The following is a 12,686-nucleotide window of genomic DNA, read 5'->3' as shown; positions in this document are numbered from 1 at the left end:
CTATCAATGGTTTACCTAGTATTTTCTTAAATAATTTCAAAGAAGTTGGGAATTTATCGAACATTTCAATTAGCTCTAGTCGCTTAAGTGCGGCCAGTATCCAGTAATCGGGTGATAGTGGGTTCGAGCCCCACTGTCGGCAGCCCTGAAGATGGTTTTCCGTGGTTTCCCATTTACACACCAGGCAAATCCCGGGGCTGTACCTTAATTAAGGCCACGGCCGCTTCCTTCCACTTCCTAGGCCTGTTCTATCCCATCGTCGCCCTAAGACCTATCTGTGTCGGTGCGACGTAAAACAAAGAGAAAAAAACAGATATTTCAATTGGTAAATTATTCCAATCCCTAACTCCACTTCCTCTGAATGAATACCAGGCCCAGTTAGCAGTCCTCTTCAATTCCAACTTCAGTTTCTTTACTTCTTATTTTTCTTATTACTATTCTTCTGCTTCTACCATTTTTCCCTCATTTGCATCTGGCTCTGTTTTTCATTATGCTAACCCTACTTTTTTTTAATCCACTGAATAAAATCCTGTCTCTATTATATTGCAATACCCTTCCATCCGCCTCACTTATCCCTTTCTCCTTCTTTATCAAGGCCACTCTCCTGGCCAGAAAGAGGGTGTTGCCTTCTGAGTGGCCCGTCTCATCCCTTCAGGGTGAGGAATGCAAACAATATTTTTTTAAAAAGATTTCGTTGTCTCCATTTAGATCTTTGCTGTGCTATGTCAGGGTGGAGACTGACGCTCTTCAGATCTTTGTGAAGAGCATCGGCCCATCGCACTTTACGACATCCTTTTGGTCTCTTACCGACGACTTCATATGCGTAACCTGTCTTATCGACAATATTCGCTCCTGCCATTAATACATGTCCATCGTACACGACTCTCAAGCATTTCATCTTGAATCGGTGCAACGCCGAATATGTCTCTGATGGTTTCACTGGATATGCGATCAAATTTAGTGACGCCTCCTGTCCATCTCAGCATCTTCGTCTCTGTTACGCCTACTTGACACTCTGCCTCAGTCGTAGTCGACCAACATTCGCAGCCATACAATGCGTCTTCGCAAACCGTAAAAGTAGTTAATGGAACGTGAGAACAGTAACGATATCATTACAGACTCGAGTAACATCCACATTCAGTGCAGAAGATGCCAGCATTCCAGTGCTAATTTCCTCACATGAGTTCATTCTGTTAACAACACGATGCAGCGCCTCACCTGGACTTGTGAAGTCGCTAATTGAACACTGCTGCCACGTCCAGCGCGACACAGTGAAATTATCCATAGGTAACATTTGAATGTGGCAAATTCTAGGAGACTACGAACCTAAACGTCAACTAATTAAAGTTAAGACTAAAGCCAGTCCACCGGGCGAGTTGGCCGTGCGGTTAGGGGCGCGTGGCTGTGAGCTTGCATCCAGGACATAGTGGGCTCGAATCCCACCGTCGGCAGCCCTGAAGATGGTTTTCCGTGGTTTACCATTTTCACACCAGGCAAATGCTGGGGCTGTACCACGGCCGCTTCCTTCCAACTCCTCGGCCTTTCCTAACCCATCGTTGCCGTAAGACCTATCTGTGTCGGTGCGACGTAAAGTTACTAGCAAAAAAGCTAGTCCGAAGCGCCAAAGCCATATGAATCGTGAAATGGATCAGCTTGTCGTTCTGAATATGTCAATGATCGATGACCACTTGGTCGTAGGCACTTCACACACTATAGCTGTTTGACGACAGGATAATCCAACAGAATAATTCGCCAATTACTGGCCCATGCGTTCCGGAACTGATTCGAGGAACATCTGACCATCACCTTCGTCCAGAAAAATTATAAAAATCAAACAAAAATGTAAAAAGAAGGAAAGCCAAATGTACTTTTTACTGCCCTGCAAAAATCCGATTTTCTCTGTCGCGTTTGAGGAGAATTCGATTAAGGTTGTGACTATCGCCATTGCCTGACATGAACAGCCCCGAGGAGGATTCTATGTAGTCATCGCAATCTCCCGACATTGACAGATTCTGGGAGAATTATATGAAAGAAGTGGACAGAATCATTGCCCGACATGAAAGACAATCGAGCAATTAAGGGACGTAGTGGAGTGGTCCAGTAAAACCCAACATCCATTTCCCATAAGTACCAAGGAGAAATGGGTCATTATCCCATATACACGTAAATTAAGGGCTTTCCAGTCTGTCAGACACATTCAGTATAAATTATGACACTTTAACATAGGCTACCTGTAAAAAATTCACACTATTAAACAAAAAATGCTGAAGATGGTTTTCCGTGGTTTCCCATTTTCTCACCAGGCAAATGCTGGGGCTGTACCTTAATTAAGGCCACGGCCGCTTCCTTCCCACTCCTAGGTCTTTCCTGTCGCATCGTCGCCATAAGACCTATCTGACATGTTTCCTTCTACAAGAACATCGTCAAATCCTATCAAATCACTTAAATCATGTGTATATACAGTATGGTTTACGTAGAGTACTGTACATACATGCACAGGCGTACATATTACATTCTTCCTGGGTCGAGCGAATTGGTTGCATGGTTTAGGTCACGTAGTTGTGACCTTAAACTCAGGAGATGGGGAAGTCGAACCCCATTGTCGACAGCCTGAAGATGTTTGTTTCAATTTTTCCCATTTTCACACCAGGTAAATGCTGGGGCTGTACCTTAATTAAGGCCACGGTCACTTCCTTCCCACTTCTAGCCCTTTCCTTTCTCATCGTCGCCGTAAGACCTATCTGAGACGGTGTGACATAACCAATAACAAAATTTTCATTATTTCGCTGCAAGTGAATACGAAGTAGCCATCCTGCTTCGTAATATTTATAAGATAAGACAACGAGATCCCTTATTTCTTTCATCCTGTTCTTACTTCCTTCCGGCAATTGGGGACGAATTCACAATATCAAAAGCAAGTATTCAAGCTACTGAACCTTCAGTGCTGTCAAATTCAGTAGGTCGACAGAAAGGCGGTTAGACTGTATGTCTGGGAAAACTGATGTCCTAGGATATGACGCACCTTGTAGTACACGATAATCGCATGCCTCTCATCTGTGGGATCTAATGCCAAGGCCTCCTGGTTTGCTTGTTGCGTGCAAGTACCGCATTCTCTCAACAGACGGTGCATGAAAGAAGTTAGTGGGGATTCCCGTCTAAAACAGCTACAATTAAACCTAGTACTTGTCTTTATAATTATACCATTAAATTATGTAAGTACAGAAACAAGAATATAACACAGGACTACGACATTTTGCACGCTCTTCAACTGTGTGAGCAAATTAAAACGTCCACAAGTTGTTCTTCTGGCATTTTGCGTATTGAACATTCCGTCAGATATCTTTATTGCCGGTTTATGTTACGGACTTTGGTCACAGCAGTTCTCACTTATCAGTGTGTATGTGAAGGCTGTCCCATAGCTTGTGTCTTTTTAAACACTGAAAATGTTTCTTAGATCACACAATACAGGGCCCTACTTTAGCAAAAACGTAAGGTTAAGCTATTTCACTCAATTGTGACTAAAGTATTGAAGGTAGAGAAATAGTGAAGGTGTCAAATGGAAGCTCTATCAAATGGAAAATAGAATTTTGGAAATCATATCAAATAATCAAATAATATTTTCGAAAAACCCCCAAAAAGGGGCAATTTCAAAAATGAACTTGTTCCACGATTATTATCCGATGTTAATTTTAAATATTTCAATAAATATATTAATCCTTTGTTAAAAATCCGTTTGTCAGATTTGTTAATTTCGAAAAACTAAGGTCCTCAGTTCGATTTGAAGGGGGTCATGGATGATGTGACAATAGAGTTACTTGTGGTAGAATTAGTCAACCAACGAGTTTCTGGTTTGAGGTTATGTTATCTTTTTTGCTAGTGGCTTTACGTCGCACCGACACAGATAGGTCTTATGGCGACGATGGGATAGGAAAGGCGTAGGAGTTGGAAGGAAGCGGCCGTGGCCTTAATTAAGGTACAGCCCCAGCATTTGCCTGGTGTGAAAATGGGAAACCACGGAAAACCATCTTCAGGGCTGCCGATAGTGGGATTCGAACCTACTATCTCCCGGTTGCAAGCTCACAGCGGCGCGCCTCTACGCGCACGGCCAACTCGCCCGGTGTTATGTTATCTAACAATGAATCATGTGAGTATGTCGTTCGCCATTATGACGCCAATACGTAAACGTCGTTTGGTTTCAAACAATAAATCAGAAAAGTGGAAAAATCTTAAAATGGTGAAATATAGTGATGAACTTCCGGATGAAGATGTGATAGAAGAGCGATCAAGAAAGACAATTGGTGAAGATAATCGACTTTCAAATACTTAAAACGATATCAAACTGCAGAAGCAACGTCAGCTTCATCAACAAGAACAACCCAAACGAAACGAGAATTACATCATGTAAACAGCATCTGGATACCAATTTCTTCTCGGTCAACCTCAATTAATCCTGCCATGTGTGTGAACTATATGGTGGACGAATCGACTCCGAAAAGTGAGTGGAATTACTTACTTAAAATTGCTTATGAACTCCTAGTGCTGACTTTCAAAGTTTTCCCTTCATGTCCTAAAAGTTCTCTTTTCCACATTTCGTGAAGGAACGTTTTCAGTGTTCAGTTGCTTGTCCAAAGGACTAGAACTCTGGATATTTGTGTTTTCTTTCCAAATTTGGCGAACTGTTGACCTCATTGAACTTAAGGCTTTTTGGCCTTTCTTCTCATCTCTTCCCAATTCCACTTCTTTCTTTTGCTTCTCTCTTTCCGTTCGGGCCTCCGCTTTAGTGGTTTCTCTTCTAATCTGTCGACTTTCTTCTTCTGAACTCTTTTCTGTTGTGGATCGTCTGAAGTGTAATAAGCACCCCTCCCGACCTCTTCTATCCACTTGGAGATGGATGGCCTTTAACCCCATGATGTATTGGAGATTTTTGGTCAGTCGTATGTCATCCATTCTTGCTAGGTGTCCATAGAATTTTAGCCTTCATTTCTGCATTGTGTCCGTGATCTTTTATTATGCGTACTGGTGTGAATGTATTTGTAATACATTTGGACGACAATGAAACAACCATGGGTTATACGTTAGTTAGCTTTCCATTATATTCGATTATGTATTATGTAATTATGTTTTAACACCACGTGTAAGTATTGTAATCCGTAGTGTTAAGCACTGGAAATACTTACGTTGGGTGTGAATTTCTAAATGATGATGATGGATTTAGGATATTAAACTAGTAGTACTTTTTTAATGTTTCCTTTCCATAGAATTACTTGTACTCTTTATGTTGTTGTTTTGTTGTTGTTGTTGTTGTTGTTGTTGTTGGGTAATTATGTTTTAACTTTACTTTATTATCACACTACTCTAAGTGACCATTGACATCGGGATACTTCCCATTTGCGATGTACTTGTTAATAATAATCTTCTTCTCCTTCTTCTCTTCTTCTGCTGCTGCTTTTTACCACACCTTGTAGGGTCGCGGGTGCGAACTGTGTCGCACAGGTGGACTAGACCCCGTTTTACAGCCGGATGCCCTTCCTGACGCCAACCGTATCTAGAGGGATGTAATCGCTATTGCGTGTTTCTGTGGCGGTTGGTAGTGTGCTGTGTTGTCTGAATACGAAGAAGAGAGTACAACAACCAGTCCCCGAGCCAGCAGAATTTAAAAATTCCCGACCCGGCCGGGAATTGAACCCGCGATTTCCTGAATCGAAGGCCTCAACGCTGATCATTCAGCCAAGGATTCGAACATGTTAATAATAATAATAATAATAATAATAATAATAATAATAATAATAATAATAAAACATACTCCTGAAGTTAAATGAGAGAGAATCTAACGGCATGTGACATCTTTGAAATCAAAATCCTCGTTCTTGTGGTTTTGGTTCTACGTTAAACTGTAGGTTTGAGTCTCTCACAGAATGAGGATGTTTATACAACTAGAAATATAGCTATGAAATATGAAAATTGAAGAAATATCCATGCCTATGATAATCAAATAGCCTGTAGGTTGGGAGTGAATGAAATGTAATGCCGTGTGGTCTGATGCAGGTCTTTTGATTTGACTCCCATAGGCGACCTGCGCATTGTGATGAGGATGAAATGGTGATGAAGACAACACATACACTCAGTTCCCGCGCCAGGGGAATTAACCAATTATGCTTAAAAATTCCCGACCCTGCCTGGAATCGAGCCCGAGACCACTGCGACCGAAGACCAGCACGCTAACCATTTAGCTGTGGAGCCCGATGGGAGCGAAATAAGACTTGACAAAGGAATAGAACAGAAAAGACGAAAGTATAGTTTCCATTCTGGATCTCATGGTTGTCTTGCACATGTCGCGATTTACTGAGGTAGTTATACCAGGAGTCGTCGATCATCATGATAATGATTAATTACAGTATACCGAATGATGGCCTTGTACTAGGTCAGGTATGCTAATTTCACGATCACATGGAACATACTTTGTATGGCCAATAGTTCGTATTTAAAACAGCACCCGTTATCCTTGAATGTATTTTACATAAAAACTGTCTCTTTTAAAATTCCGATTGAGGTCGTTGCTCTGTATCCGAGAGACAACAAAGTGAGTGTGACTCTATGAACTTGAACTTGAGGCATACACACAGTGTATTGTATTTGTTTGTATTCAGTTGATGTTCAGTAGTGTAATTATTAATTGTAGTGTATATTATGAACATTGTAATTAGGCGACAGCCTGTTATGTTCATCATTCAATAAATAAATAAATAAATAAATAAATAAATAAATAAATAAATAAATAAATAAATAAACCTCATAAGTGTCTACCATCTTAAAGGAAATGTTTAACACGCCCCGATCGGAGACAGGGTATTAGAGCATAAGTCCCAATGTCGGTTTCTATTTAAGCTCTGGTGCATCGTCAACTGTATCTTGACTGGAAGATGACTTCATAGAAAACTATATCTTCATCAAAATAACTCAATCTCTCCCGCGTTGAAAGTCCTGGCACAATCGATGAACGCAGGAAATTCTCGACCGTTGTCATTTCTTAATCTGTTTTACCCTCCAGGGATGGTTTTTACCTTCGACTCAGCGAGGGATCCCACCTCTACTGCCTCAAGGGCAGTTCCCTGAAGCGTGAGACTTTGGGTCGGGAGAACCAGTACCTCGCCAAGGTGTCCTCACCTGCTATGCTGAACAGGGCCTTGTGGGGGAGGGGGGAGAGATTGGAAGGGACAGACAAGGAAGAGGGAAGGAAGCGGCCATGGAGCAGAAGTGGGAAACCACGGAAAACGACTTCGAGGATAGCTGAGGTAGGAATCGATCCCTCTAAACTAGTTTGGCCTCCCGTGGCTGAGTGGACCCTGTTCCAGCCTTCGTACCTCTTTATAAATTTATCTTTTTAAATTTCGATCCCGGCACTCCGGGGGTGGCAGCTAATTACACCCATTTCACCACAGAGGCGGACAGTGTGTCTTATACAGGTGTTATAGTGTTATCATTAGAGTTTCAGTCCGACTCGTTGGCCGAATGGTCAGTGTACTGGCCTTCGGTTCAGAGGGTCACGGGTTCGATTCCCGGCCGGGTCGGGGATTTTAACCTTAATTGGTTCATTCCAATGGTCCGGGGGCTAGGCGTTTGTGCTGTCCCCAACATCCCTGCAACTCACACACCACACATAACACTATCCTCCACCACAATAACACGCAGTTACCTACAAATGGCAGATGCCGCCCACCCTCATCGGAGCGTCTGCCTTACAAGGGCTTCACTTGGCTAGAAATAGCCACACGAAATTATTATTAGAGTTTCAAATGACAGTAATACTTTAAAGTTGTATTGTAAGTTGAATGAGGTTCATAGAGGATATTCCTAAATGTTTCGTACATATGTTCGCAATGGTGAAAGAAATTAGCATATAAGGAAATATGTAGGAGAAAATGGTTTGAATCTTCTGTTCCATTCACTTTCCGAAAATCGTTTCTTGAAATTTTTCACACCGAAAAGTTTAAAATATCAACAATAACATTTAAGTGACTGTTTATTGTTAATTGAGATGTTCTGTGTTTCTTCTCCTCCCACTCACCTCCACTAATATCATTACTACTGCAATAATACAAAAACTAAGCTCTCGACAACGGTTATAGTACAGTAGGTAGTTTATCAAGAACCCATCTCCATCAAATATCTTTAACAAACTCACCACTCTCTTTAAAAATAGCATTTCCTCCCCGTTCATTTAAGGGGACTGCCATGTTTTCAGACTTCAACGATAGGAAAAATACCGGATGGACAACAGTTTTTACCATTCCACACTAGATATGTTCCATTTATTGTAATGATATGAATTTAAATGGTTTTCGAGAAAAACATCTCCGAACGCGGTTGCGATTCTAGGAGAGATATCCAATAATGTGACTCGAACCTTCCCATCTCCGGACGGAGAAGACTCCATAGACAGTTAATTTCAATATCAGTGCCTCTCTTGTTCGTTGGTCTATCTATTGTAAACTGCTTAAATCACCCGTCTCGATCGACTGATATATTAGCTGTCAAATTACACAAATTAGCCTATTTATGGCGTAATAAAAGTTAATTTCTCTAACTAAACTTGTTTTCAATTTATTGTAAATTCCAGTTTCCACTGTACGTTTACAGAGAGAACTCCTAGGATTGTTACATTCACAAGTAGAAGATACAATGATTCAAGTAAGAGCCTGTTTTTCAGAAATGACAAGAAAGTCAAAATTTGAGCACATCATTTGGAACAAAAAATTTTAATACGTTATCCTGAACCAAAATACGGAAGGAGACAGCATATTTGTTTTACTAGGGACAGATTGTTTAACACCTGGTTAACAAACATACTTCTTTTTCAAAGTTTCATTTATAACTATGATTCTGAAATTATATTCTTCGATAGTTCGCAATAAATCCATTGTAAGAGTTCTCAGTAAAGTGAATCGTTTAACTGCACTATAATTTTTCTTTTGTAATCGCAAATGACCCTGAAAGTTCCCATAGTTACATGTTATCTTTGGTATTTTAGTTACATCATCACTTCAAGTAACTCAAAGGCAGTTATTGGCAAATCTAACTCCTCTGCTTACTGAGGAACAAGTTATGAAACTGAGCATTGCGCATCAACATAAAACTTGCCACTCCTGGAATTAATGGCATCAGATTTTTTTTATATTTTTGTAAATAATGTTACATTTAAGGCACCTGTCTGGCTAAGGCGGTAAAGGTGTGAAAAGTTCACCCGAAAGGACGGAGGTTCGATTCCCCGTCAGGAATTGGAATAGATCCGAAACGAGATTTCCACTTCAGGGGAAGGATATGGCTCTCAAACTCAGCCTGCACCAAAAATTAGTAGCCTACCAATTTAATTCCTTAAGGTACAGCTGGTCAAGCGTAGGACTAACTACTCTACCCCACTAAGTTCCGAGGTTACGAATAGTGGAACCCTTTACTATCTTCATGGCCTATACAGATATGGCCTTGCTTGGCTTTCGAACCCACTATCTCCCGGATGCAAGCCCACAGCTGCGCATCACTAACCACAGGGCCAACTCGCCCGGTAATAATAACAATAAATTCGGGGTTGGTTTGAAATTGCTGGCATTAATTAAAGCCACCCAGACAGATAAAAAATCCAAGATAAATTTCCAAGGATGTCTCTCGGATTCCTCTGAGGTCAAAACAGGTGTCAAACAAGGCAATGCTTTTCAATTGGATTCTTGAGAAGATCATCCTGACCTGGCGAACGAGATTAACGGAAAGCGACTATAGCCGTCTGAGAATGGGAACTAAATCCAAGGGTATCGTGGTAGATTGTCTATCTTCTGCCAATGACATCGCCATTCCGAGCGACGTAGAAACCGCTAGGATTCAAATCTAACTGTTACAGGAAATCACCGAACAAACTGGCCTGCAGAAGTAATGTTTAACAACAAAGATGCACCAGCAAAACTTGGGACGAAATAAGGGGATATCAGGCGAGTAGAAAAATGTAAGTACCTGGTTGAGCTAATCATGAAAACTGGACTGGACAATGAAGCACTTAAGGAACGAATACGCAAACTGTAAGTAGCCTATCAAACGTCACATACGATATACAACAACAACAACAAAAAAGGCCTTTCCCAAAATAGTAAGAAACGGTTCTGAAGCCAGTAGTTATGTATGCAGGTGAAACTCTATCCCTAAATGCCAGTAAAGGACTCTTCGAAGAACTGGAAGAAAAGTAGCGCAGAATAATTAGGGGAATCATGGGATCCAACTACAAGAATGGCGCCACTAAACAAAATCCAACAAGGAGCTCTATAACAAAACAGAGAAAATTATCGACACGATCAACAAAAGACAGGAACGATTTTGTGTCCACCTCAAACGAATGGACGGAAAGATGTTGACCAAACAGATCTTTCGCCTAGTTTTCATTCAATACCTAAAGCCACGATGCCTTGGTTTAGAAACACCAAAAAAGGCCTTCAACTGGTACAGATCGAACCGGAGGACGCCTTTGACAGACGTCTTTTCCGAAAAAGTTAGGGACGAACGGGCTAAACCGAGAGGAACAACTGAAAAGAATGCACAGTGTCCCTTGGACAGAGGAACGCAAGCAGGCGCATTCAGAAAGAATGAAGTTAATTCTGAACTCAAAAGAAAGCAAAGTTCATTCCCAAATGTAACAGGACATAACGTAGTCATTGATGGCCCCGGCAAATAAATAAATAAATAAAATAAAATAAATAAATAAATAAATAAATAAATAAATAAATAAATAAATAAATAAATAAATAAATAAATAAATAAATAGTACAGTTCTTCCAAAATGTCGTAACATTGGCATATTTTAATCTCATTCAATAAACCTTAACTTAACAATAATCTAGTATTTCATCCATTCCGTATTCATGGTCTCTCCAAATTTAACAAACTCGCATGTTATTAGAGTGATACACTTTATCCTATTTTTATAGTGTATGTTTGTATCAGAAGCCATTCTTAGCTATCAATTTATTGGTAGTTAATTAGAAATCATGTCATGTAGCACTTAAGTTTTTGTAGACTTTTTGTTTGTTCGGAGAAGGTTTTTGAAGTTGTTCTGCATTGTGTTATTTGATACTCAATCTGAAATATCCCCAAGAAACTTACCGGCTACAAAGACGACAGCCGCAGCGCAGAACACGGCGAGGACGACAATTGTTCGTGTGGTTGCCATGACGATGAACTAACAGACTGAGCACAAGAGTAGCATGCCGTCTTATAAGGCTAGCTAACCTTGGATGATGCTCCCCACCCAACCAAGCGGTGAAGTCTCCAGATGCACGAACACCTACAGCAAACTCGCGGACTGCGGAATTCCCGTGTGTGACTGTCCTAATTCTAAATTTGAGGCTTCAAATAATTACAAGTTTATCAATCTCAGGGCGAAGTATTTACATGAATCAAACCTATAAAATGCCTTTAACTTGTTGCCCCATCACTATCTTTCTAATATAAAATAAAATTCAGAGCACTTAGCAATTCAGTATTTGTATATTCAGAGTAAAAAGTATCTTCCAGAGCAAGTGGCTGTGGGTAGCTATCAGCTTGCATTCGGAAGATGGTGGGTTCGAACTGCACTGTCGGCAGCCCTCAAGATGGTTTTCCGTGGTTTCCCATTTTCACACCAGATAAATGCTGTGACTGCACCTTAATTAAGGTCACGGCCGCTTCCTTCCCACTCCTAGGCCTTTCCTATCCCATTGTTGCCATAAGACAGCTGTGTCGGTGCGACGTAAAACAAATTGTAAAAATAAAAATAAAATTTTCCTTCAATTTAAATTCGTAATTTTTTATGATGTATACTCTGGATATTTTAACTCAGTCGTGATAACATCCCTTCAGCCATGGATTCTTTCCCACCTAGCACGAGATCTCAATTTTGGAGTGCGAGTTTGTGAACACAGAGTCACTAGCTGTGTCTGTCATTGCTTGCATTAACTGTGCAATCATCTCACCTATTCGACCTCTCTTGGTGAACTCTAATATTATTATTTGATTTATGTCCCACTAACTAATTCGGAACCACCGAGGTGCCGGAATTGTGTCCCGCAGGAGTTCGTTTACGTGCCAGTAAATCTACCGAAACGAGGCTGACGTATTTGAGCACCTTCAGATACCACCGGGCTGAGCCAGGATCGAACCTGCCAAGTTGGGGTCAGACCGTCTGAGCCACTCAGACCGGCAATATTGTTCTGAACGCTAAGTTAGCGTGTTTGCAACGTCTATGGAGATTTTCATTTTCACGATTTCCATGGCCTTTCCCTTCAGTTTGTGGACATTTTCATTCTTCGGAAAATTCGGGTCTCTTTATCTTTCCCTTATTTTTTCCTACTGGCTTAACGTCGCAAAAATACATGGAATACAGTACATCATCCGCCTCCATCGCTAAATGGTTAGCGTGCTGGCCTTTGTCCACAGGGGTCCCGGGTTCGATTTCCAGTAGGGTCGGGAATTTTAAATATCATTGGTTAATTTCGCTGGCACGAGGGCTGGGTGTATGTGTCGTCTTCATCATCATTTCATCTTTATCACGACGCGCAGGTCGCCTACGGCGTCAAATCAAAAGACCTGCACCTGACGAGCCGAATATGTCCTCGGACACTTCCGGCACTAAAAGCCATACGCCATTTCAATTTCCATTTCATTTCATGGAA

At 41.0% G+C, this 12,686-nt stretch overlaps 1 protein-coding gene across 1 annotated transcript in view; it reads right to left on the bottom strand.

Annotated features, from left to right (window-relative positions):
- LOC136883158 (lysozyme) overlaps positions 1–11,257 on the bottom strand; it is a 52,301-nt gene extending 41,044 nt beyond the window's left edge. The window contains exon 1 of the mRNA XM_067155342.2: positions 11,140–11,257. Coding sequence (XP_067011443.1) covers positions 11,140–11,206 — 67 coding nt within the window. The 5' untranslated portion in view covers positions 11,207–11,257. The remainder of the gene's footprint in view (positions 1–11,139) is intronic.
- Positions 11,258–12,686: the final 1,429 nt, after the last annotated feature.

The sequence above is a fragment of the Anabrus simplex genome, chromosome 1, assembly GCF_040414725.1.
Source record: "Anabrus simplex isolate iqAnaSimp1 chromosome 1, ASM4041472v1, whole genome shotgun sequence".
NCBI lineage: Eukaryota > Metazoa > Arthropoda > Insecta > Orthoptera > Tettigoniidae > Anabrus > Anabrus simplex.
Note: the sequence above shows the minus strand (reverse complement) of the source record. Positions and strands in the feature narration are given on the sequence as shown.